The sequence below is a fragment of the Pogoniulus pusillus genome, assembly GCF_015220805.1.
Source record: "Pogoniulus pusillus isolate bPogPus1 chromosome W unlocalized genomic scaffold, bPogPus1.pri SUPER_W_unloc_2, whole genome shotgun sequence".
Classification (NCBI taxonomy): domain Eukaryota; kingdom Metazoa; phylum Chordata; class Aves; order Piciformes; family Lybiidae; genus Pogoniulus; species Pogoniulus pusillus.
In genome coordinates, this window is record NW_026974536.1 from 399,034 (window position 1) to 426,905 (window position 27,872).

Sequence of the window (27,872 nt, forward strand, 5' to 3'; positions counted from 1 at the left end):
GGAGAAGGCTTACGGCTATTTGTTATTTTCATAATAATTCTGCTATGCGCTTGTATTGTCTTTGCTTGCATTAAGAAGAGCTTAACTAAGGTAGTTAGCCAGGTGTGGGTTGCTCAAAAAGAAAAAGAGGGAATTGTGGAAGAATTTCTCACCAGTCGAGGACATAAAGTCATAAGTGGATTTGACCATCTAACCATATTGGTGAATAAAGAGTCATCTTCCCATAGCGCTCCACCGAACGTGATTCCCAACAGGGGACGGCCACGGACTCCTTGCAAACCCTGGAATTAACCGCAGTGGTATGGGCTTTAGTTAACTGGCTCGATGCCCCCTTAAATGTAGTAACTGACTCAATGTACGTAGCTGGAGTGGTGCGAAGAATTGAGGACTCTTCTATCAGAGAGGTTAAGAATCAGCGCCTATACCAACTACTATGCTCACTGTATGCAGCTGTAGCCCAGAGAACAGCTCCATACTGCATTATTCATATTCGTAGTCATAAGTGGGAGATAGGTCTGGGGGAAGGCAATGCTAGAGCTGACAGGCTAGTGGCACTGCCTGGACGGCATGCCCCACTTGATCAGTTTTCCCTAGCCAGAGAGGCCCACGCTACCTTTCATCAGAATGCAAAAGGACTGAAACGCCAGTTTCAGATCTCTAACAACGATGCCAAGGGAATTGTACGTTCCTGCCCGGTCTGCAGCCATATGGGGCCGGGATTAGGATCGGGTGTGAATCCCAGAGGACTCAAGGCCTTAGAATTATGGCAAATGGACGTTACTCATGTTCCCTCCTTTGGCAGACTGCATTGCCTCCATGTCACTGTTGATACCTATAGCAAACATATGTGGGCAACGCCGCTGCCAGGAGAGAGAGCTGCTCACGCTATCAAACATTTGACAGGATGCTTTGCGGTGATGGGTGTGCCAGAAAGAATTAGAACAGACAATGGCCCTGCGTACACCAGTGAGAAGTTTCGGAGGTTTGTGCAAAAATGGGGCATTACTCACACCACTGGCATAGCCAATTCACCCACGAGCCAAGCTATTATCGAGCGTGCCCATCAGGTGATAAAAGGTTACCTTGAAAAGTTTCAGGACATACCCGACCCAGCTGAACGCGTGAGCAAAGCCCTTTTTGTTATTAACCATCTGTGTATTTTTGGTGATGATCCAGGACCACCTGCAGAGGTGCACTCAGGTTTGGTACAAAAAGGAGCACCTCCAGTGCAAATGACAGTTATGTATAAGGACCCCAAGACCGGACTATGGGGAGGTCCAGCCTCCGTAATTTATCTGGGACGAGGGTACATGTGTGTCTCTACCCAGTCAGGTCCCTTATGGGTTCCTTCACGCTGGACCAAGGCTGTACCTGGAAATTGCAATAGCAGCAACCCCCCGACGAGTCAGCCAGATGGACAGCAAACACAGCCTGTTTGGTTTCTCGAGATATAGACTGGTGTCTTGATGACTGTGTCGGACTCTGGGACTTTACCGTTATTTTTGACTTTAATTGTAATATATTTTGTACTTTGGACATTTGTTGGATAAGATAGTGATGCTTATTAATACTATTGGATTTCTAAGATAACATTAATAACACAGTAATTCTTAGGCAATCATGATAGAGTATAATTAGCACTTGATAGATATTATACTGATATACTATGGTAAGGCATTATATTTTATATTCATAAGTCCCTACTCACTTTCCCCATACTAAGGATGATATGGTACCATATTCTCTTTTACTTCCCCCCCCCTCCCTTTTTCTTTTCCTTTTTCCTCTTCTACTAGGCTTATAAGTTAAGACAGTATTATAGTTATAAGATTTTTTTTTCCTTAACATATAGAAATGTCGTAGAATTTTGTCTTTTTTATAGTTGCTCAGAAACAAAACAAAACAAAAAAAAAAAGGGCGAGGTGGAAGAGGAACTAGAAAGATAAGAAGAAAGGCATGGAGAAACACTGCAGTTTCTTTGGACACATCACACAAATAAGATCAGTAGATTTGTCAGCTTAGGTACTGAATATGCTCGTATTATGTTCTATCACTTGTCCGTACAGGCCTTAAGGTGGATACCAACCTGAATATGATTGGTCTGTCCTTTTATGAAGTGAGCAGAAAATCTTGCTCAGATGGCAGAATAGTGGTAAGATCTTGGGAGAATCATTGAGATGATGGCTATAAGTATTTGGATTATAAGGTTTTGGATCTTGACTAATGAATTTGGATATTTTCATGAGCTTCAGTGATTGTAACTTAATGGAATAGATTCGGTCTGGTCCTTTTGGTGAAGGCCAAAGCCCACTTAAAATTGGCATAAGATGGCGAAGTGATTTCTTTATCTCTTGCAAGGGCCCTGCAAGGGATGAAAAAACACTGCCCCAAATTCTTGAAGCAAATCGAGAGCTGTGGGAAAAGGCCTAAGCAGAATTGCCTGAAAGTAACATCTAAGGCGCACCCTTGTATTGTATTTGGGGGTTTGTAGTTCTTAAGCACAATAGTCAGACGCAGCTCATAGCCGAGGACTGCACTGGAAACATCAAGATCTCTGAGAATTATGAAGTGAACTCAAAGCTATGCGGGAGATACTGGACAATTCACTCGCCCACAACATCGGCTACCACGGTGACCTAACGAAGACGTGACAGACTTGCACTCTCCAGAAGCTGTGATGTTCGTCTGGACTTTTGGGTTTTTGAACATTTGACTCACTGTCGCTTGCAGAAATAGCTATTTGGGATCGTTAGCTAAGCTTGGGTGGCTGGTTTGCCAGATTGTTGTGACTAGCAAAAGGTTCTTAACAAATGTATTTTCCTCACTTTAACACCATTGACCTGCGCTCCCACCAAGCACAGCTCGCATAAGATCAAACGTGGGTTGCTCAAAGAAAAGACGGGGGTATTGTGGGAAGCTTTCTCCTGCAGCGGAGCATGAAATGTAAACATCACACACTGTGATGAGAAGTGTCCTTGGAGCCTTGAGGCTCCCAGGGGCCTGAGCTGGGGACCATGAGCAACCCACGCACAGCTGTCAGGGGGTGGAATCTGCCGGCCCCTGGGGCGGGCACAGCCCAGGGGGCTGACTCTGGCCAGCCCCCCCTGGGTGGGATCCTTAAGGTGTTTACTGTAAGCTAACCTATCTCTGCCTTACACTTAACCTGGAGCCAATCTGTACCTTCTACTTGTACCAATCTTGAGCTAAGTTAGTTGTCTACACCCCCTTTGGGGGCTATAAAGGTCGCTGCATCGCCCTAATAAATCGCACTGCTGCGCAGAAGCTACAGAGTCAACTCTCAGTGCCCCAATCTCTCACCGCACCGGTCTCCGTCCTCCGACAACCCCCAATATTTATAACCTTCGCTAGACAAAGGGCAGAGTTACCACACCTTAGGCACGAAAGCGCATGGCCAATCCCAATCCCAGCCTGGCTCCAGCGCGGGAACTCATGGGGCAGTCCTCCCCCCCTTCACGGCTGCAGGGCAGGCGAGGGGGGGGGGAAACCAGGCGGCTTTTCCCCTTTCCCCCCGAAGTCCGGGCAGGAGAGGAATTTAGGGGTACAGGTCTCCAGGACATCCCACCCCGGTGGTAATGAGCATCTTTGTCTAGAACTTGAGTGATAGGTGATCCCACTTCAATTTAGTAACCTATTAATATATATATATAGCTTAGCCTTTTCCAACATTAACAATATATAACACATTAATCGCCCCAACAATATTTAACAATACTTAACAAGGCTTAACAATAGCCCAAACAGTATTAATAAAGCTACACAGTCAATTTGAAAATTGCTCTGTTCCTGGTAGAGCAACCAAGTTCATGGCAGAGCCTTGGATGCTCTGAGTCCATGGCTGGAGGTCACAGTCCGTGGGTCCTGATGCCATCATCCACTGGCCACCCCGGCGATATGACTCCATCTCTCGTGTAGCTGGTTCTCCCTTTCCCAGGTGCTGGTCAGGTGGTCAGGAACTGGTCCTCTGCCTCGACCTTAACCTGTAAGGAGACAAAACCTGCCTCGGCCTATAAAGGCCAGGCTTGGCAATTAATAATTGGGGACAATCCACCGTGCACTGATCCAGTGGCCTTTTCCATTTGTATCTAGGGCTTCCCAGGCATATAAGCCTCTGGGTTTACCCCGTGCCATTGGCACTACCCCTATAGGTTGGCCTTTGTACTGGGGCAAGTGGTCAGTGACCACGTGGCTCACCTAGGCAGCAGGTCTTTATTCTGGGGGCTTCTGTAGCTCTCCCCGTGACTGCTGACCATTAAAAGCTGCTGAGCCACTATTACAGTAATTCAGTGTTTTGCCTCCCGTGTGGGAGATGAGAAAGGGTTAACCTTTCTGTCTGGGGACGAGCTGCAGTTCCCAGCGGGGGGGCTGCCGCTTCTGGGCGAGCCGCTCCGGGAGCCACCGCTGAGCGTGTTGCTGCCGCTGGTCCTGGGCTTCTCGCGGCTGCCTCTGGGCTTTGTGGCTGATCTCTGGAGGCACTGCACTAAATCCTTCAGCTGCCAATCTGCCAGCTGCTTTAAGACAGTTTTTGGTACCCCTAAAGTCAGGGCTTGTCGATACCAACTGCTCCTTTCTCTGGGTCTCCAGTCACTCTGTTGGTCTCTGCCCCTTCCCCACGGGGAGAAGCCTGTAGGACCCGTCCCCCTGGGGGGGGCAGTCCTGCACTGGCCGGACTTGCCTGCGCAGAGTCCTGGAATTTTTTGGGGGAGAAGCACGAGACTGTCTCTCCCCAGCCCCTTTTCCTTCAGGAGACCCAAACCCAAACTGCAGCCCGTGGGCATTCAAGTCGGTTAACAGTTCAGCCCAAGTCATTACATGCTCTTTAGCATTGTCCTCTGCATTTTTTGCAATCACCTGTTGAATTTTCGCAACATTCTTCATTACTTGGATTTGCAGAGTTGCTGGCAAACCCTTCATAATAGGGTGCAGTCTCTCCGGGTCAACAGGGGCATAAAACGGGCAATCATAATTTCCCTTATCATAGATAGCCTGGACACAGGCAAGTCTGCGGAGAGCAGTGATGAGCTCAGAGGAGCTGGTGACCTTTAGTTCTGTCGGCTCCCCCCGGTAGGCTGGGCGGACGCTGCTTGCCCAGTAAGCTATCCGGGCGGTGAGGCTGTGTGTCCCCTCGGGTTCACGTGTCAGGAACACATCGTCCCCCCAGTCTCCAGCCGCTTCCTGCGAGTCTAGAAGGACCCGGTCCCCACCGGCTCGGGACACTCGATACACATAGTCAGCGATTGAGTCCCCAGGATCTCTCGCATATTTGACTTGTAAGTCACTGAGCTGTGCGTCTGTAAACTGTTTTTTAATAACGGTGGTCCCTGCACCGCCTTTTCTGCCCTTCACGGACTGAGTCCTTATTACCGGCAGCACGTGCTTCTGCACCATGGCGCCCTCCTCACTGGAGCTCTCTTCGCCGCTAGCCATGGGGGAGTCCGGTCGGGACCTGTGCTTTCTGCGTGGCTTTGAGGCTTTCTGCCACACCGAGGCATGTGCAGAGGAATTCTCTGAGTCATTAGCAGAGTCTTTTCTGCCTGGTTTCAGGGAACTCCTCTCCCCCGAAGAGCCCCTCGGGTCATTCTCTGCTTTTCTCCCCGATTCCCGTGAATCACTCAATTCAAATTCAGATACGGAGACTGAAGAGGTAGTGTCTGCAGGCATTACAAGCCTTTCTTTCATCTGGGCAGTCAGTGCCGCGGTCAGGCTCTTTGTCTGCGCCAGCATGTTTTCCCAGATATTTTGGCTCTTAGCTTTTTCTGCTAATAAATCCTTTTCCAAGGCCTGAATTCTTTTTTCATAATTTTCAAATTCGGCCAGAGTCTGGGTCACGACTGACCCCAGAACAACAGAGAAATGCTCCATTGGAGACTCAGGAATCACAGGGTCTGAGCACTCAGCTAATTTCTCCAGGATTTTCTCTGGATTTTTACAATTTTTCTGAGCCCAAATTAAATCAAGTCCTGTGATTAGGCATCCCTTTTTATGTAGAAATTCTATGATTGAACTACCCTGCATACACTGCGCCATACTGTTGCGGAGGGCAGGAATTAAAACGTGGCCGAGTCGGGAATTTATCAAAAATAGTTATTTTTTATTTTCCCAACCCCCCCCCCCCCCCCGCAACTATATATACAAAGATTAATTTAGTTTGATAAGCAGATTCAGTTGCATGAGAATTAATCTACATGGATACCATCAATAATCTGACCTTATTGGAAGTCAGAAGTTGGAAAAGGCCTCAGCTATTAATTAATAGCGGTTTCTTACTAAATTAAGCTAAGCCAACTCACTCAGGCTGGCTCGTGCGGTCTGTGTTCCTCCTCCAGTAGCTGCAGGGGAATCGTTAAGGGTCGTTAAGGGTCGTTAGGCACACAAAGGTGTCAGTAGGAAAGCAAATTCCTGAAGGTCTCTGCAGTCCAGCTGAGGAGAGTGTGTGAGCTCAGGCAGACACATACGTCCAGGCACGGGCAAAATCCAAAGCGGGAACCCCAAAGGCGGGAAGACCCCCAGTATTTATAATCTTCGCTAGACAAAGGGCAGAGTTACCACACCTTAGGCGCGAAAGCGCACGGCCAATCCCAGCCTGGCTCCAGCGTGGGAACTCACGGGGCAGTCGCCCCCTTCACAGGGCAGTCCTCCCCCCCTTCACGGCTGCAGGGCAGGCGAGGGGGGGGGAAAACTAGGTGGCTTTTCCCCTTTCCCCCCGAAGTCCAGGCAGGAGAGGAATTTAGGGGTACAGGACTCCAGGACACCCCCCCCCCCCCCACTTTAGAAATCACCCAGACTAGACTCATTCGGCTCTGGAAATATGAATGAAGCTATCTATTTACAGCTAGCACAATATACAAGCAGCTATTTACAGTATATACAGTTATATACAGAATTATAACTCCAGCGTGGGGCAAATTGATTTTGAGTGATTGTTAATTAACTCTGGGAATCAGAATGAAGCTAATGAAGATATTTTACTTAGTGGGGGCTATTGTGTGGCCTATCTTATGTTTTCTTGTTTATAATTGGATCAAGGCCCAAGTTGGTTACTTACTGTTTAATCTAATTTTGAAGAAGATCACAGCTAAACTTGCATCCATTTTTTGGAGTTGGGGGGATTTTATCCTTGGTTATATTGGATTTAATGTCACTGAGTCTTTTACCAGTAATATTACAGGGGCATTCACCAGTAACATTACAGAAAATGGAAGTGCTACTTCTTCTGCTTTATCTACACCCCTCATGAGAGTTATCTTACCTAAAACTGAGGTGGCTGACTCTTATTCTGAATGTTATTCACGTCAGACTGTGGTATTTCTGTCGTGTGTGATTTTAGGTCCTGTAATTTTGATTTTCATATTCATTTTGGCATTATGTAAGAAAAATTTGAATGTGATGCCTTTAAGAAGCAAAAAGAAGGGGCCAGTGTCCCATACAAAACATAAACAAATAGGCGATCCAACCCAAAAAATGATAACTCGGGGACAAAGCAAGGGGTGGCCACCACTACACCACCTCCCCTAGATTCTGGGGAAGATACCCAGGCAGCAGATAAAAACCCTAGCTCTAAGGCAGATTTGAACTCACAGTCCTCAGGCCAGATACCCAAAAACTCAAACCCGCCAGTGGACTCGTCGAAGTTTGTCACAGCGCAGGTCATCTTGGCGCCTGCCAAAGCGAAAGCTAAGACATGACATTTGACAAAGAGTGATTCAAAAGAGGACTTCGGAGAGGGGACTTCTAGCGCACAAGAGGAGGAAGAGGAGGCATATTGTCTTCGAGAATTGGTGAACATACTTAGGTCCCAGTACTCTGACAAGAGGAGCGCTGTGAGGTTGGCTGCCAAGAAGGAGGATGGTTCTGATGAGTTTAAGAGTGCTCTTAGGAAAGTTCTGTTTCTAGGCCAGGGACAAGCAGAACAACAAGAGGAAGAGAAGGATGACATCGAGAATTCCAATGATCCCCTCAAAGAGGTCAGGGAAGTTAGAAAGGAATACTCAAGGGAATCAGGAGAGCCAATCCTAAGCTGCCTGGTGAGATGCTGTACTATTGGTGCCAATGCCCTGCAGGTAGGAGACAAGTCTGCCAAGCAGCTAGGACCACTCACCTAGGAGAGTGGAGTGGACAAATACCTAGCAAGTTCTCTTGAAAAGGTTAGCTTGTGGACACGCCTTCTGTTGGCTGTGGCTATGAGATATCCTTCCCGAGATGATCTGCCATGGGCTGCCAAGAAGTGGAACACCATTGAGCAGGGAATTAAGCTTCTGAAGGAGTTTGCTGTGAAGGAAGTGCTCTATGGAGATCATGGCACACATGAGCCTGATGACATTCCTCTTGGAACAGATCTCATGAAGAAGCTTATTAAGCTTCCTCCTTCATCCTATGCTAACATCTTGGCTAGCAGGTTTCTGTCAAGGAGTGATAATGGAAGGTCTATCACTGTTGGTGAATTCACTGACCAGCTCAGGCAGATAGAGGACAGCTTGTCACATTCTGCCACAGTCTCTGCTACAAAGACTATGACTACAGAGATAAAGGGGATGAAAGATGACATTAAACATAGCATCAAGGAAGGCATTAAAGATCACATGAAGAACTGAAGGAGGATCTTGAAACATCCATTTCCAATCTGGTAAGAGATACCATCCCTGCATCATCTGAATGGGTGCATGTTTCTGCCATCAGGAACAGATGCCCACCTCCTGCAAGGCAATTCCAGCCCAGGAGGAGACAAATTCCACCTAGACATCTGTGATGGTTTGGGTGTTCCCTGCCCCCCCCCCCCCCCACTTTAGAAGTTACACAGACTAGACTCAGCCGGCTCTGGGAATATAAATGAAGCTATTTATTTACAGCTAGCACAATATACAAGCAGATATTTACAGTATATACAGTTATAGACAGAAATATACAAGGTAAAAGGTAATACAGAAACACAACTCCCCTCCCAGAAACCTGAGTCCCCAGGAGGGGCTCTCAACCACCCCTGCACCTTCCCCCTGCCTCTCTCAACCTTACCCCAGTCCTAAGGAAGAATAGAGGTTCAGCCAAGAGGTTAAGAAGCAAAGGTGAGTGGCAGGAGAAGTTAGGGAGATGCAGCTCAGTCAAAGCCCAGCCAGAAAGTGAAAGAGAAAAATGGCGAGAGTGTTATCTAATGTTTACATTCTTCTCCAGCGAGACTCTGAGGGAAGGAGACATCACCATTGTTTTCCTTTTTCACAGCCTATGGTCTAGTTTTTCTCACCTAAACATTCTAGCCTGCTTCAAACTAGCACACGTGTAAGTCAGGTTTTATTGTTAAAAGGAATTATAAACTATTTTCCCCTCTTCCGTAGATTCTTTTTGTGGTCAATCTGATTTCATGCTTTACATTTTACACATTAGATAACTTGGATTACTTGCAAATTCATTCCCAAGTGTATTTGATTATGTGTGGTTGTGGGAAGACAATGTGAGAAGGAATAATAACAAGCAAACTTCAACCTTGTGTTGTGGAGGGCCTGTAGGCCCGAAAATAGGCTCATTTATGCCTGTTCTGCCTGGACATGTCTCTCTGCCTGCACCAGAGGTAAACGAGCACAAAGGGGCACAACAGACCGGGGCCATAAAGTCAGTTGCCCAGGACACCTGATTGTGTAAGTCCCCACACGCCCAGCTCGTGTTTCCCTGGTGTAAGCCCATGTGATCCCCATATTTGGGATAGTCCAGGCAAGTGCCTTCTGCCTAGTATGGTAAGGTTTGGCTGACTGCCAACCTGATTGGTCATTCTAGTAGCCAATGAGATCATTAATTCTCAGCCCACATTTAATAAATAGGGGTACACAGGCTCACGTGCAGCTTTCCCCACATTACTTGCGGCTCTGCCACATTGCTTGTTTGCCTGCCTGTGTACTTCCTTGCAGCTTTATGCCTGCCTTTATATGATTACCTGGTGTGCGCCATTGCCACAAGTTGCCAGGAGCAGACCCACTTGTCTGCATTCGATTGTCCTGAGAAGCCAGAATTAGACCTGTGCTCAGACTGCACAGAATCCTGCCACTGCACCTGAGATCCTGCTTACAAATTCCATGGAGAGAGCAGCCAGCAGAAATCAGCAGCACAAGGTCAGAGACTGCCATTTCCCCTGATGCCGGAGGATTCCAGCCTTAAAGTCCACAGGCAGAGACCCTAAAGAATTGGACACTTGCAATAGGCTGTGACGTAGCTCCGGAGGGTGATTATTGATTAATCTGAATTGTGAGTAAATACTTGAATGCCTCTGTAATTTCTGTTACCTCTGCCATAAAGCAGAGAGCAGCTTTCAGCTCACTCTTGCTGGGCAAATAGTATATGACCCCAAGCGGCATTAAGCCACAGGGAAAACTCTCTCTGTTAATAGTTTCAATGTATGCTAGTTGTTATAATAGTTAATGTTTGATACATATTCCCATAATGTCTTCATAACCATGTAAGAATCCTATTAATATTAATATACAGTGGTTGGGGGTGGAGAGAGTTCAGAATATTGAAAGTTAATAAATATATATATTTTTTATAAATATCCTCTCACATTAATTAATTTCTCCCCTCCGCCACAATTGGTGTAGGTGTCAGAGTCCCCCTCTGCAACACCTTGGTTCCCACAGCTGCAGGCTACCTTATCTGGGGGAAGGATGCATAAGTGGACATCTCATTAATGAGAAAAACAAGGCATGGTGTATGTAAAAGACTGGGTTGTTCTTGCCTAATTATGCTAATGTGTAGGTGTGTGCTCTATGATCAAGACTATATGAGAGCCAGAACAATCGATAAATGTCTCTCTGGTATAACTCACATTGAATCGTGTGGAGTCCATGTGGCATCGCTCTGATCGTACTGGTCTGTGTGGGCCTTGCCTGTGTTCTCCCACAAACTGCTACATATGGCACCTGAACAGGGACAGGACCTTCCTCTAAAAGCTGTCATTCTCCGGGAGAGACTGTGGGGACAGCCAGGCTCTACTTTGCTGGGAATTTGCCAAGTTGGTGTAAAATTAACAGTATCAAGACAAATGCACAACCTGCCTTTAAGGACAGGACGGGGAAAGAAACAGGAAGCGAGCACTTTGAAGCAAGATATAATCTCATAAAGACCTTTCCGTTTAACAACCGGAGACTTGTGTTAGCAGCCGCTGATAAACCGAATGCTATAGAAGTGCTAAATACTCAATTATCATCCCCTGAGGCATCTGTGGCTCAAACTTGCCTGCCTAGTTTTGTGAGGGGGTTTTGTCTGCGTTTTGGGGTAAGATATGAGGCCGAATTTTTGAAAGGTTTTAAATAATTTAATAATATATACAAAGAGAATTTCCCCCAAACTTATATACAGTTAACCCACACAAATTCTTTGTATGCGGTTTGTGAAATTATTTTACAGAATGTCTATTTACAGCAGGATTAAGGAATTTGGTAGAGGTTTGGAAAGGTTTTGGGTAGAGAGTCTTGTGGCATAAAGTGCCACTGGCAAAGTCACTGAGATTTCTTAGCTGCTCAAATCGAGATTGTTCAGTTACTCACTAATTGGTGTCACAGTCTCTGTGGTCCCAAATATGTGTAGCGAAAGCCACGTTGTTGATCCTCGTGGATCTAAATAGTTCAGTTCGGATATTGGGGCGCGCTGTCTGAGAAGGTTCCATGGGCCTGATCGGGCTGGGAACGGTGAGCTGGAGCGGCGATGGGCTGGGAGCGGCGGCCGGCCGGGAGCGCCTTGGTTGATAGCCCACTGGACCGATGCAAAGTATCGTGGGATAGGGTCATAAACAGTGGTAGTGGCCCCAGGCAACGAAGAGGCTAGGAGAGGTGGGTAGAGGAGGGTGGCAGGAGCACTAATTGCCCTATTTATAAGATGTGGGACGAGATTGATGGTCCTTTGGCCACAATACTGTCCAATAAGCATCTGGCAGCAGGCCAAAACATGCCAAATAAGGTAGAGTCCATAGGTCTGGTACCCCCAAATATGGAGAGAGCACAGGTGGGTCCACACACTAAGCGTGTGAGCTTATGCAACCTGTTTACATCAACCTTATATAACCAGGGCAGGCCAGACTCTAAGGCGCCAGGCTTGTTGTGCTCCTTTGTCCGCTTAATTTGTTTTACCCTGGTTTAGACAGAAAAACACGTTTTGTTGGGAAAACATGTCCGGGCAAGCATAGGCTTGTAAACTAGCCTATTTGGGCCTATGTGTCCCTCCACCACACACCACCCCCTGGCCAATGGGCCATTAATCGAGGGATAAAGTAATGTGAGTGCAAATAGTGTACACCCATATTACCTTAGGCAGGTTGTTTCATGCCATACAAATGTAACAACTATACATATAACCATTTGAACATTAGATTATACAGATTGTACATAACTAATATATATATAACACCATACTTTGAACAAGGTTGAGGTAGATCAGCTTTTGTGCCCACCCCCTGATAACAAAATGACTTTGTTATACATTTCAAACATTTGCAGAAAACAAATTCACTGTTATATGTGAAAGCAATTTCAGAAATCTGGAATAATCCACTGCGCGCTTATGTGGTGAGTTTTCCCATTTATGTCTGTCGCTTCCCACACGTATAACCCTCTTGGTTTCAAAAGGGTCATGGGCACAACTCCGATCGAAGGTAAATTCACTATTACTGGTTGGCCCACCTGTAACTTGGTTAGTGAATGCTGAGAGTTTTGTTTGGATTCACCTGGTGTGTGGTTAGTGTTCCTCACTGGTTCAGCAGGACAAAATGCTTTGATTTTTGGACTGCTGTAGCTCCCCCAACCTGTTGTTCATGGTGAAAACTGCGTGGGAAAGGCGTTTATCCCAGTTGCCCTTTGAGATATTAGCATGTTTTTTGATCAGGGCATTTGTCCTCTTCACAATGCCATTAGCCTGGGAGTAGTAGGGAGTATGGAATACCTATCTAACCCCCTCACCCCTAGCCCAGTCTTGCACGGATGATGCTGTGAAGTGGGACCCGTTGTCGCTTTGGATGCATTCAGGCATTGGCAAGATACTGAACCACTGTCTCAGAGCCTCGATGGTTTGAGCACCTGTGGCAGTACTGGTGGCTGTAGCCATAACCAAGCCTGAAACTACTTCCACCCCCACCAGTATATACCTCTTTCCATGTGAGGGCCTGAGTGGACCCACATAGTCAATCTGCCATGTGTTCCATAGCGTCTTATCTTCTCTAATGTGCTGAGCTGGGGCTAGGCTGGGGTGATTGGCTTTGAGCCTAATTTTACACTGTGGACAGGCTGAGATGATTGCTTCACAGGCTGCTATAGAAATTGGCCATCCTCTAGCTCTACACTCGTAATGGAGGTCTGACTTTCCTGAATGGCCTCTTTTAATATGCAACCATTCAGCTAATCACCACCAATCATCCTTTTCATCACTAACCATATTTATCTTTGCCAGGTAATCCACCTGCTCGTTCCAGGTTGCTGCTGGGGTTTGCTTTTTGGAGTGCCCTTTTACCCAGCCCACTTTGAGGGGTCTGGATTGGCTTATCTCCAACAGCCTCTGCCAGTCAGTAGCCCTCCAAACTTCTACATTTGAAACCTTCCACTGATTCGCCTCCCACTGGCAGATCCGCTCGGTGGCACCTTTAAACGTGGAGTAGGAATCAGTGTAGATGGTTTCTGCTCCATTCTCTGCTGACAGCATGAGAGCAGGTAGTTGTCCCACCTGTGCACTACCATCACCCTCCTCGGTGATAGTTTGGCCTGTGCCAATCTCCAGAGATGCGGCTTTGTAATGCCATTTAGATCCTACCCTCTGGGAGGATGCGTCTGTAAACCACACTCCTGCTTTGTCAGAGTCTGTGGTCATTTCAGGAGCCACCTGAATAAGAGAAGGCTTGTAAGGCTGGCCTAGCAGTGACTTGTCAGGGTTTATAGGCTGCTGTAATTTGGACACTTTGCCAGGTGAAGGCGAACTGTGGCTTGTCCTCCTCCCTCAGCAGTACCATGAAGAACATGTCCTTCACGTCCATAGTAGCCATCCAGGTATGGGAAGCCGCTTGGATTGCTGCCACTGTGGAGGTTAAACTTGGAACTGCAGCAGTGAGAGGAAGGGTATTGCTATTAAGTTTCCTAAAATCTATGGTGAGCCTCCACCACCCATCTGGTTTGCGGACTGGCCAGACAGGTGAATTGTATGGGGAATGAGTCCTTGTAATGATTTTTCTTTTCTCCAGGTCAGCAATCACCTCAGTAATGCCTTGCCTGGCTGCCGCTGGTAATGGATATTTTGCAACACAGGTGATATGTGACTTTGGCAGTGGGGGAGCATTTTGCAAAGTGCAAATATGAGCTGATTTCATTCCCTTTGCCCTCACCCCATAAGAGTCAAAGCTCCACAGTGTGCCATCAGGAAGATGCCATCTCTTACTAGCCAGAACATCAAATCCCAAGATATTCTCTGGATAAGAGCCTAAGACAACTTCCACTATAGTGCTCCATTTGTCACCCAGTAGCCACAGCCTTGTTTTGGCTAGGTGGCAGGTGTCAGGCCATCCTGTGACACCCATTTTCTTTACCTTTTTCCTTGATGGTAGGATTCTCAGGCGTTTCACCAGCTGCACATTGAGCACAGTGATTTGTGCACCCGTGTCTATTAGGTACTTCACAGCAGTCCTATCTGGTCCTGTGGGGATCATAATAAAAGGTTCTGGGTTATCAGACCATGGGCAGGCATAAATAAAGCGATGAATGAGTGTTTTACTCTTAAAGTGGCAGTGTTACATTTTTGTATTTTAGTGGTAGTATCGTGCAAATGCAAATCCTGATAATGTTTTTAGCTTTTGATTGTAATAGATCTTAGAATTTAAAAATTACTGGATAAGATGTTAAGTAGTTGTTAATTGTAATAGAATATTATAATTGGAATAAGTTAGGAGTAATTCTAGCAGAGTAAATTGATAGATTAACATTTTTTCTTTTAGGTTGACTGACTTAAAAGTTGTTTTTTTTTCTGGATACCATGGTATTTTAAAGGAGCTCCATGAATGTAACTTTTTTTTTTTCTTTGGGGTTTATTTTTTCTGTATTCAGAACCGATTCAAGTTCTTCACAGAGAGAGTGATTTCCCATTGGAATGGGCTGCCCAGGGAGTTGGTGGAGGCACCATCCCTGGAGGTGTTCAATAAAAGACTGGATGAGGCACTTAGTGCCATGGTCTAGTTGACTGGATAGGGCTGGTTGATAGGTTGGACTGGATGATCTTGGAGGTCTCTTCCAACCTGGTTGATTCTGTGATTCTATGATTTCTAGTATTAGTATAGTTAAGGCTAAGAGTTTATAATAGGGTTACTATAGAATTTTTTTTTTAGGTTTTATATCAAAGGTAGCACTATAGGACAGGGATCATGTCAAAAAAGGAGAGGTAATGGTTCTTGTTATGATACACTGGCAAAGTTAATATAACAAAGATTATCGGATTCAGTTTTCACATAAACGTTGAGATTTCACTTGCAGCATGCCAGATTAGGCACTGGCTTTCTATAGCATATACATAAAATGAGGTCACACTTGAAAAAGATGGCTTGTGATAGGCCACTGCAACTATTGAATGGTACCGTCGTGCAGTTGTATGCTCAGATATTATACTTAGCACCTGCTTATGCTAATTTAACACCAATGTATTAAAAAAAAAAAGGGGGGGGGGAGGAAAGAGAAAGAAGGAAAATTCCGAAATTCCCTAGTTACATCATGCAGAGAAATTCACCCTAGAGAAGGCAAATAAATTTCTTAGCCTAAGGAATGAATGTGTTTGTCTGTTGCTTCCAGGTCTTCAATGGATACCAGCTTGTTATGTCCAGTCTTCTTTTGGCAGTGAGCAGAAGTCTTGCTCAGATGGCTGTGCAGATACTGTGACAAGAAATTGAAATGTATACTGGGATATGGTTGTTAACCTTATTGACATCAAGCACACTTATGATTGTGGCCTATAAGCACAAACAAACAACGGGAAGTGTGCATGCATGGGATGATAGCTGCATTGAAATGACACTATGCTAGGAGTTAGTTGTGCACAGGCCTTGATCACATATAATGAATTAGGTATTTTGCAAGCTTTCAGCAATTCTGTGTAATGAATAGGCAACTGCAAAATAGAGCTACCAGTCAACCTTTGTTACTAGGGTTTAGACCCACTCATTGGCAAAAGATGGGAACAGCTGTCTTTGTTGTATAGCAATGTTTATGGCGTTGTGTTTGTTATCTTTTGCAAGGGCCCTGCAATGGATGAGAAATGCTGCCTTTATTTTAAAACAAAAAGGGGGAACTGTGGGAATGTGTCGTGTTTTTTTTAAAGAGAGCCCGACAGAGATTAAACTCTCAAATCAAATTGGAGAGAAAATACAGAATTATATTTAGAGAGAGAATACAGCGATAGACATTACAGAGCAATTACCATGGCAAGCCCCCTTGAAGTTTCCCCCATCCCCAAAAAAACTAAATCTACACTCCCCAGTGCTCCAATCCTCCCTCCCCCCCCCACACCTCTGCCATCCAAGAGGCCTACTGCTTACGTGTTTCCCGATAAATTGCCTCCTGCAAAACACTCAGGGCAGGAGGAGGAGGAAAGGAGAACGAACTGACCTTGTTGTCAGTCTATAAAGAGATAGCACAATTATGGGATTGAATAACAATCTTCTAGTCCCCAGAAAATATTTTTAACCCTATTGCCTCAACCTGGGACAGAATGCAATGTGAGAAGGAATAATAACAAGCAAACTTTGACCTTGGTTCCCACAGCTGCAGGCTACCTTATCTGGGGGAGGGATAGATAAGTGGACATCTCGTTAATGAGAAAAACAGGGCATGGTGTATGTAAAAGACCGGGTTGTTCTTGCCTAATTATGCTAATGTGTAGGTGTGTGCTCTGTGCTCAAGACTATATAATGAGAGCCAGAATGATCAATAAATGTCTGGTAGAATTCACATTGAATCATGTGGAGTCCATGTGGCATCACTCTGATTGTACTGGTCTGTGTGGGCCTTGCCCGCATTCTCCCGCAAACTGCTACATGTGGTGTCTTTCTGTTTGCAATATTTGGCTTGGTCAGTCATTTGGGCTGCTTTAGTGGTTAGACAATACACAGTGGCTGAGTTGAGTTTATATGGGAGAAGAGGGCTAAAGAAAACAACAACCTTTACTCACTCATCAAGGAATAAATTTCTAGTCTGTGGTACTCGAACTCCAAAATAAATTTTCAAATGCAACTTGGTTTATTGTTTAGCTCATTTTACAGCATTGAAAGAAATCAGGCAATTGCTTCTTATGATGAAGGATGACACATTTTTTTAACCAAGGAAGGAGAGGAGACATTGACAAAGTATTCTCAAATTGATGAATGAGGAAAAAATTATATGAAGTTTCTTTATTATTGATTGCACGCACAAGGTGTTGGCAATAGCTGTTAAACATGTAAAATTGAAATTTATTTGATTTTTAGCAGTACTAAGAAATTTAAGTCACTTTACAAACTTGAAAAATAAAAACATTTGTGGGAAGATTCATTGACCTAAAAGACTTATGCTTGTTCATAGCTTAGAAGAATGAGAGAGAGAAAAAGCAAACAAAGATGTCTTTCTATTATTTCATTTACATGTTTTTATGATAATTTTATAGTATTTTATATCCTTCCTTTGGACAAAATGTTATCCATTTGTAATAGACCAAAGATTTATCCCATTTATTGATTACATTTGTACACACAGTTTATATGAAGTGAGAAAAACACATAAAGTATATTTTTTATTCTCTACTTGGTTCTTTATTTTCAGGTCGATATTTTGTATATGAATGATTCATCTGTCTTGATATTAACGTTACTTCTCTTTATCGCCATGTAACTGTCAATTACTGCAAAAATAAGAACAACTCAAAGATATGTTGAATTTTAGCTTATGTCTGTCACTACTCTTCTCCTGATCCTTCAAAATACTACTTAAAACTGATTCTGGTAATTAGAAAATAAGCTTCCCTGTAGGAACATTACTGACCAGGTAGGTATTTTAACATGATAGCTCAGTGATTTTGAAGTATAACCTGCATAATCTACATTACAAAACTTTTTCATTTCCCACTCCTGTGTTGTGCTACTTTGAGACTAGCTAGAATGTTTTGGTGAGAAGAACTAGATCATAGGCTGTGGAAGGAAAACAAGGCCGATGTCTACCTCACTCATTGGCTTGCTGAGATAAGAATCAAAACATAGATAAGGCACTCAGCTTCTCCTGCTGGAGAGCTCCAAGCTGCATCTCTCTCTCTAACCTCACCCTCCGTTTCTCTGACTAATCCACATTGCTTCCTAATCCCCTGTCTGAACCTCCGTTCTTCCTTGGGACTGGGATAAGGTTGAGAGGGGTAGGGGGAAGGTGAAGGGGTGGTTGGCAGCCCCTCCTGAGGACTCAGGTTTCTGGGAGGGGAGCTGTGTTTCTGTATTACTTTTACCTTGTATATTTCTGTCTATAACTGTATATACTGTAAATATTTGCTTGTATATTGTGCTAAGCTGTAAATAATAAGCTTCATTCAATTTTCAGAGCCGGCTGAGTCTAGTCTGGGTGATTTCAAAAGTAGGGGGGGGGGGGGGGGGCGGGGAACACCCAAACCATCACATGTGTTCCTAGAAAGAAATTGCTTTGCAGTTTCAAGTATCTCTCATTCCCCTTTCCTAGTTAGTCTGACACTTTGAAAATTATTACTAACAAAATAGTAAATTTCAGCCTGATTGGAAAACTAGGAAATGCACATGTGTTACTTGAATATGGGAAAGGAAGTACATTTGGTATTGTGGTGGGTTGACCTTGGCTGTCCACCAGGTGCCCACTAAGATTCTCACTCCACTTTCCCAATGGGACAAAATAAAATGAAAAACTTATGTGTCGAGATAAAAGCAGTCTAATAAAGAAAATAAAAAATATTAAAAAGATGCATTTTCTACTTTGCATCAGCACAGGATGTCCATCCACTGCCTGGAAAGTAGGGGCCTCAGTAAGCATAGCAGTTGCTCTGAAAGACAAATGCCCCCCCCCCAGCTTTTATTGCTGAGCACAATGTCATATGATATGGAATATATGTGTGATAATTTAAAACTAAGACTCTAGCCTAGTTCTAATTTATATGCATGAATAGGAAAAATTCAGAGACATTGAGTAGAAAAATAGTAAAAGGCAAATAAAATAGGGGATTGGATACAAAAGAAAAATAAAAAGTCTGTATCATTCCATTTGTTTGCTGTATTAGTATATAGTTTGCCGTACAAACTATCCTTTTTCCTTTTCACTACTTCTTTCTGCAATTTTGCTTTGTGTTACTCCCTTACCTCTTTCCTGACCTTCTGGCATATTGCATCTGTGAGGTACTGGGAAGGAAAGGAGGGGGAGAAGGAGGCTGCTAGTAGCCCCTTCTGGGTTTGTCCAGAGGGGTGGGGAACAATTCAAGGGATGTCCTTGTGTTGTTTCTGAATTGTAAATACTTGTAAATACTTGTAAATATATTTTGTACATATACATTGTACTTTATACTTCTAGATTTTACCTTGCTTTTGTAAATATAGCTTCATTTTGTTTCTAAACCATCTGAGCTAGTCTAGTGATTTATTTTGGGGGTAATTTCAACCCACTATCTTTGATCAGTTTGGGTCAGCTGTCCTGTCTATGTCCCTTCCCAACCTCTTGCACACCCCCAGCCTACAGACTTTCAAGGAATGGAGTTGCAGAGACACCCTTGATGCTGTGGGAACACTGCTCAATAGTAGCCAAAACTGGTTTATCAACACGTTCTGGCTGCTAATATAAAGCCAGACTCAATACAGGCAACAATTGATTGAAAATGTTCTGTGGAGTTTAGCAATAATACATTATGAATACAGTTCTGTGAATTTTCTTGACTTCAATGTATTAATGCATTGTCCTTGCTGCAAACAAGGTTGTGATTTTTATTATAAATTTGTGAAGAAATGTAGTGTGATTGCATGGAAAACCAAATTCTCATACAGATTAAAAACTAACTGGTTTAACTTTATAAATCTTATTTTTTTATTTGAACAGTGTTGCTGAGATCATTGAACATTATAAAAAAGAACAGATTGTTGAAGGATATTACCTTAAAGATCCAGTTCCAATGAAGGTAAAAACTTCATCTCTGAGTACTTATTTCCTGTTTTGATGACTGTGATGGTTTGGGTGTTCCCCACCCTCCCACACTTTAGAAATCACCCAGACTAGACTCAGCCAGCTCTGGGAATTTAAATGAAGATATTTATTTACAGCTAGCACAATATACAAGCAGCTATTTACAGTATATACAGTTATAGACAGAAAGGTGGGTTAGTCCAAATGGAAGGTGAGGTTAGGGAGATGCAGCTCAGTCAGAAGCCCAAGGCAGAGTGAGACAAAATGACGAGAGTGTTATCTAATGTTTTCCTTTCTTCTTCAGCAAGACTCTGAGGGAAGTAGACATCACCATTGTTTTCCTTTCACAGCCTATGATCTAGTTCTTCTCACCAAAACATTCTACCCTTCTTCAAACCAGCACAATGACTAGAAATTTGACTTGAAGTTCCAACTTAAATAGTTACTCCATTGTTAGATCTATTTTATTAATACAAGGGGGTTTCTTGTAGTCTCCTTTAGTCAACTCATTACAGGCAACATACTAAATCATAGAATCAGCCAGGTTGGAAAAGGCCTCCAAGATCATCCAGTCCAACCTAACACCCAGCCCTATCCAGTCAACTAGACCATGGCACCAAGTGCCTCAGCCAGTCTTTTCTTTAACATCCCCAGGGATGGTGATTCCACCACCTCCCTGGGCAACCCATTCCAATAGCAAATCACTCCCTCTGTGAAGAACTTCCTCCTAACATCCAGCCTATACTTCCCCTGGCACAACTTGAGACTGTGTCCCCTTGTTCTACCGGTGGTTGCCTGGCAGGAGAGGCCACCCCCCACCTGGCTACAACCTCCCCTCAGGTAGTTGTAGGCAACAATGAGGTCACCCCTGAGCCTCCTCTTCTCCAGGAAGATATACCTTATACATGTATAAATATACCTTATACACGTTTATTGCTTTTCATACTTTTACTTTTAGTCCACTTTTGTAAACATAATTTAATTTCACTTCCAAAATTCTGAGTAAGTGTGGTAAATTTCCTCTAGGGGGTAAATTTCCAATTTGTTGGTGTGCAAATCCAACCCACAACACCGTCCCTACCCAGAAATTGAAAGCAGCAACCAGAACTGGAAGCCTCCCAATTTACAATCTGAACTTCAATCCCTATGATAGTTTATTCCAGACAGCACTTTCATTTTGAAGCTGGCATGACATCTGCATGGTATTGAATACTCATTAGCTAATTCAGCTGGCTATTCTCTCTCAGCTGAACCCCAGAAAGAGGGTGTCAAGTCTATGTCTTGCCACAGTAAGCTTGTTTCCCAGTGCTACAGCAGTATTACGTGTGGCACAGTGACATTTTTTCCCCTCCAGCTGCATATTCTCAAATATCAACTTCAAATACAAGCTGTGGCACTAATACAGACTGCCTGTAAGGAGAGACAGAGGTAATACGTACTCACAGTCCAGAAAGCAAATAGTATCCTAGGCTGCATCAAAAGAAGTGTGGGCAGCAGGACAAGGGAGACAATTCTCCCCCTCTACTTCACTCTCATGAGACCCCCATCTGGAGTGGTGTCCAGCTTTGGGGGCCCTAAAATAAGAAAGAAATGAATGTGCATAAATAGGTCTAGAGGAAGGCCACAAAGATGATCAGGGGCTGAAGGATCTTCCCTATAGCAGACTGTCAGGGGTTAAGTTGAATCCGCTGATGTGTCACGCCAGCTTCAAAATGAACGTGCTGGCTAGAACAAAGTATCATGGGGCTTGATACAGTTCAGACTGTAACATGAGAGGCTTCCTGCTCCAGTTGCTTCTGGTTTCTGAGTTTGGGGTGCTTGTCTTTTCTGCCATGCTGACCTCCAAGATCATCCAGTCCAACTTATCACCCAGCCCTATCCAATCAACTAGACCATGGCACTAAGTGCCTCATCCAGTCTTTTCTTGAACACCTCCAGGGATGGTGACTCCACCACCTGTGTGAAGAACTTCCTCCTAACATCCAGCCTATACCTCCCCTGGCACAACTGCTGAGTCTTCTCTACTCCAGGCTAAACAACCCCAGCTCCCTCAGCCTCTCCTCATAGGGCTTGTGTTCCAGGCCTCTCACCAGCTTCGCTGCCCTTCTCTGAACATGTTCTAGTATCTCAACATCCCTCTTGAATTGAGGAGCCCAGAACTGGACACAGTACTCACGGTGTGGCCTGACCAGTGCTGAGTACAGGGGAAGAATAACCTCCCTTGTCCTACTGGCCACACTGTTCCTCATACAGGCCGGGATGCCATTGGCTCTCTTGGCCACCTGGGCACACTGCTGGCTCATGTTCAGCCTACTATCTGCCAGAACCCCGAGGTCCCTTTCTTCCTGGCCACTCTGTCTCTTCCTAACAAACTTTTATTTGTCTTTCTACTATTGATTCCATTGTGAGTTTGTGTTTCTTGAATGTAATTAACCAGAACATCTCTGAACACCATGTCATTAATAATTATTTTTGTCTGTCAGAGCACTTAACCAGACATATTCTAGAATATTATCTGCATTGTTATCATAGTCACATTGTGTTATATTGTTTTCTATTGGTAAGTATCAACAAGTGCAAGTTTTACAGTATCACAGTATCACAGTATCACCAAGGTTGGAAGAGACCTCACAGATCATCAAGTCCAACCCTTTACCACAGTGCCCAAGGCTAGACCATGGCACCAAGTGCCACATCCAACCTTGCCTTGAACTGCCCCAGGGACGACGACTCCACCACCCCCCCAGGCAGCCCATTCCAGTGCCCAATGACTCTCTCAGTGAAGAACTTTCTCCTCACCTCGAGCCGAAATTTCCCCTGGCGCAGCCTGAGGCTGTGTCCTCTTGTTCTGGAGCTGGCCACCTGAGAGAAGAGAGCAACCTCCCCCTGGCCACAACCACCCTTCAGGTAGTTGTAGACAGCAATAAGGTCACCCCTGAGCCTCCTCTTCTCCAGGCTAAACAACCCCAGCTCCCTCAGCCTCTCCTCACAGGGCTTGTGCTCGAGGCCTCTCACCAGCCTCGTCGCCCTTCTCTGGACACGCTCGAGCATCTCAGTGTCCTTCCTAAACTGGGGGGCCCAGAACTGAACACAGTACTCGAGGTGTGGTCTGACCAGTGCAGAGTACAGGGGCAGAATGACCTCCCTGCTCCTGCTGACCACACCATTCCTGATGCAGGCCAGGATGCCACTGGCTCTCTTGGCCACCTGGGCACACTGCTGGCTCATGTTCAGGTGGGTATCAATCAGTACCCCCAGATCCCTCTCTGTCTGGCTGATCTCCAGCCACTCCGACCCCAGCCTGTATCTCTGCATGGGGTTGTTGTGGCCAAAGTGCAGCACCCTGCACTTCGAGCTATTGAATGCCATCCCATTGGCCTCTGCCCATCTGTGCAGGCGGTCAAGGTCCCGCTGCAGAGCCCTTCTGCCCTCCAACTCAGTCACATCTGCCCCCAGCTTAGTGTCATCTGCAAACTTGCTGATGACTGACTCCATGCCCTCATCCAGATCATCTATGAAGATGTTAAAGAGGATGGGGCCCAGCACAGATCCCTGAGGGACACCACTAGTGACTGGCCGCCAGCTGGATGTGGCACCATTCACCACCACTCTCTGGGTCCGGCCCTCCAGCCAGTTCCTAACCCAGCACAGAGTGTTACCATCCAAGCCATGGGCTGACAGCTTAGCCAGCAGTTTGCTGTGGGGGACAGTGTCAAAGGCCTTGCTGAAGTCCAGATAGACCACATCCACAGGCCTCCCCACATCCACCAAGCGGGTCACCTGATCATAGAAGGAGATCAGGTTAGAAAGGCAGGATCTGCCCTTCCTAAACCCATGCTGGCTGGACCTGAGATCTTTGCCATCCCTCAGGTGCGCAGTTATTGGCCCCAAGAGAACCTGCTCCATCAGTTTCCCTGGCACTGAGGTCAGGCTGACGGGTCTGTAGTTCCCAGGTTCCTCCATCCGACCCTTTTTGTGGATGGGGACCACGTTGGCCATTTTCCAGTCTCCTGGGACCTCACTGGTGAGCCAGGACTGCTGGAAAATGATGGAGAGTGGCTTGGCCAGCTCAGCTGCCAGCTCTCTCAGCACCCTGGGATGGATCCCATCTGGTCCCATGGACTTGTGGGTGTCCAGATGACACAGCAGGTCCTGAACTAATTCTTCATGAATTTCCAGGGTAACACACCGCTCCCTGACCCCATCCCCCAGTTCAAGAGGCCACTTGCCCTGAACTCCTCCCTCCTTACTGTTGAAAACTGAGGCGAAGAAGGCATTCAGGACCTCTGCCTTTGCTTCATCATCAGTTATAGTGTTCCCCTCCTGGTCCAGTAAGGAGTGGAGGCTCTTCTTGCCCTTCCTTTTAGCATTGATAAATTTATAAAAGTGTTTTTTGTTATCTTTCACGGAAGTGGCCAGCCTAAGTTCTAGCTGAGCCTTAGCCTCTCTAATTTTTCTCCTACATAGTCTGGCTACCTCCTTAAACACATCAGGAGAAGCCTTCCCCTCCTTCCAGAGGCGATACACCCTCTTTTTCTCCCCCACTTCCTTCAGGACCTCTTTGCTCATCCAGGCTGGTCGCCTCCCCCTGCGGCTCATCTTTCGGCACGTGGGAACTGCCAGTTCCTGTGCCTTCAAGAGCTCCTGTTTAAAGTAGGTCCAACCATCCTGGACCCCTTTGTTCTCGAGGACTGCTGCCCAGGGGACATTGGAAATAAGTTCCTTGAGCAAATTGAAGTTTGCCCTCCTAAAGTCCAAGGTGTAGGTTTTGTTGAAGTGCCTCCCTATGTTGTATTACTAGACTTATGCCTTATTATTCTTATAGTCATTCCTTTATTGATGATTGGCTTGTCATCAATCCTTCCCAGCTGACTGCTGCCATTAATTCCCGCTCTTTAATACAGTTGAAACTTGAATTCTGAGACTGATCCTTGAAAAGCTTCACCTATTAACTTTCCTTGTTCTCCATAATTCTTTTTTAATCATAGCAATCATCTTCATTTAGAAACTTTGTATATCCACTTATTGTTCTTGTATCAATAACTGTCTTTGAGTTGACTAATTTTCCAAGTGAGACTTTATCAAATTATTTTACGTTATTCAGATATAACTGTGACTTTCCTTTGGTGTTTTTGTTGTCTTTTTTTAAGTTGTTAGTGGTGTAATTACATTTGGTTGTGTGTTCTCCCACATATTGCCATGGTCTATTTCTGAAGAAAAAGAATTTTAGAAATCTTGCTTATTATTTGTTTCAGTCTTCCTGTTTCTAATTTGAAATTTACTTTAAAGCACATTTCACTGAATCTGTTTTGTACATCATTTAAATTTCAGTATTGCTTCCATTTTCAAGTCCTGTAAGTCCTAATATGGAAATCTTGCCTTTGATGTGTTGGCCAAAAGCATAAATCTTAAAGATGCATGTATAGGGAGGGAGAAAAGTAGAGCACTTAATGTGGAGATAGTATATATATCACTTCATCTCAATACTGTTCTCACTGCTTGATAGTCTTCTCATGTTTTCTTACGGCTAAAGAACTTTTGCTGATCAGCTGACTCAATAAGGTCAAACTTGCTTGGTTTTTTGCCATTTCAGCTTGGTATTTACTTCTGATCTTACTTTTCCATGTAAATTTATCCTTTTTCTATTTCTTATTTTTACTTTCTCCTACAATTTTTATTAAAATAACACTCAGGGCATGAGTTGCTGCGACGAAGGGACGGGGAGACAGCTTGATGCAAGCTAAGTTCTGACTTTTTTAGGCAACATACGGGACTTATATACTTTGTCAGTAGGTATCAGAAGGCTTAACATTTTTACATATTGAATAGTCATTTTATCACATGCAAAACCGTCTCTTCTTCCAATCTAAATTCTTGTCTGCCACATCTGCTTCCCGTGGAGCAACAGTTAGCATATTCATCAGATAAGAAGGACAGCCTTGGCCTATTCATCAGGTAGCAAAGGACCTGTCTCCTTGCTTCTTCTGATATGCAAATTCTCATTCTTTCCTCTTGCACAATGTTCAGGTCCACTCTGACTCAGATAGTTTGGCCAAGGGCTTGTGTTGCAGCTGGTCCACTGACTGACCACTGTTACATTAATCCCACAATGAGTGTTAATAAGATTAGTGAGAGATTGTGCAACTCTGTGTATTAATCATTCAGCTTCAGTTGTGATATGCATAATTCTTGTTGGTTTGTCTTTAATTTAGTCCCAAAAGCTTTGGTAGATGACAGTTAGAAGCCAAATAACCTTTAAGGACTTGCGTAAATTTTGCATAGATCACTGTGAAAGATGCTGCTTTCTATTTAGTATTAAAATAATAAAGATGTTACTTTGTGAAAATTGGTCAGTACTTAAACTCATAATTCTGACCTATTCATTCTACAAGAAACAGTCACATTTCTGGCAAAGTATTGTATTAAATTATATTAGCTTATTAAGACACATGAGAGAACAATAATAAATAATTGGTAACATTCAATAAAATTTCACTTGTAGATTCATAGTGCCATTGTTTCATGGTGATTTCTGAGATTTTAAAAATGTTGTTTTCTTCCTTGTTTACCAGCATCAAGAACAAGTGGTCAATGATACAGTGGATGGAAAAAACATCTACAATACGATACGTCACAAAACAAAGGAAGCTTTTTATAAAAATATTGTCAAAAAAGGATATCTTCTGAAAAAAAGTAAGTTTGTTTGTTTTTTTTCTAAAAAATGCAGATATGGATGAATATTTTGTGTAGTACTGGTACAAATGGAGGCAAAATTGAAGTGAGCAAAAGATGGTAGAAAGCCTGTACAGCATATGAAAGGTTCTTTTTCCTTAAGAAGTACATAAATAGAAAAACATAATACATAAAATGACATGTAATATAATGATGTTGATTTTCAGTTCTTGCCAAAAAAATCAGAAAACGGCACAAAACCAAAGCACCTTTTACCAAATATAATTTTATGACTAATGAAATTAAGTACGTTTGTTATGGAGGCAGGGAATTAATGTGGCCGAGTCAGGAATTTTTATACAAAAATAGAGTTGTTTTATTTTCCCAAAAACCCGCCCCCAAAACTATATATACAGAAATTAATTTAGTTTTAATTACCAGATTCAGTAGCCTCGAGAATATCTACAGGGATGTCATCGATAATCTGACTATTTTGGAAGCCAGAAGTTGGAAAAGGCTTTAGCTATTAATTAATAGCAGTTTTCTAACTAATAAAGCTGAGCCAAAATAACTCACGATCAGGCTGACGCCATCGCGCGGCTTGTCCCTCTCGTTCCCTTTCAGCAGCTGCAGGTGGATCGTTAAGGGTCATTAGGCTTACAAAGGGTGTCAATGGGTGAAGCAGTCCTTGAAGCTCTTTCTGTATCCAGGCCAGGTGAGAGGGGGGGGGAGAACTCTCAGGCAGGAACGAACTCCAAGGCGGGAACCCCCAAAGGCAGGAAGCCCCCAATATTTATACCCTCTCTAGACAAAGAGCAAAGTTACCACTTCCTTAGGCACGAAAGCGCACAGCCAATCCCAGCCCGATTCCAGCGCGGGTACTGCACGGGGAACCCCTCGTGCGGGCAGGACCCTTTGCTCTCCCCCTTCACGCCTGCAGGGCAGGTGAGGGGGGAGGGAACCAGGCAGCTTTCCCTCTCCCATTTCAAGCCACGGAGGGAGAGGAATTTAGGGGTATACAGGACTCCAGGACAATCC

At 44.5% G+C, this 27,872-nt stretch overlaps 1 protein-coding gene across 1 annotated transcript in view; it reads left to right on the forward strand.

Annotated features, from left to right (window-relative positions):
• LOC135173800 (ras GTPase-activating protein 1-like) overlaps positions 1–27,872 on the forward strand; it is a 253,143-nt gene that overhangs the window by 201,993 nt on the left and 23,278 nt on the right. Inside the window, 2 exon segments of the mRNA XM_064140961.1 lie at positions 20,079–20,157; positions 26,735–26,855. Of these exon segments, the coding sequence (XP_063997031.1) occupies positions 20,079–20,157; positions 26,735–26,855 (200 nt within the window).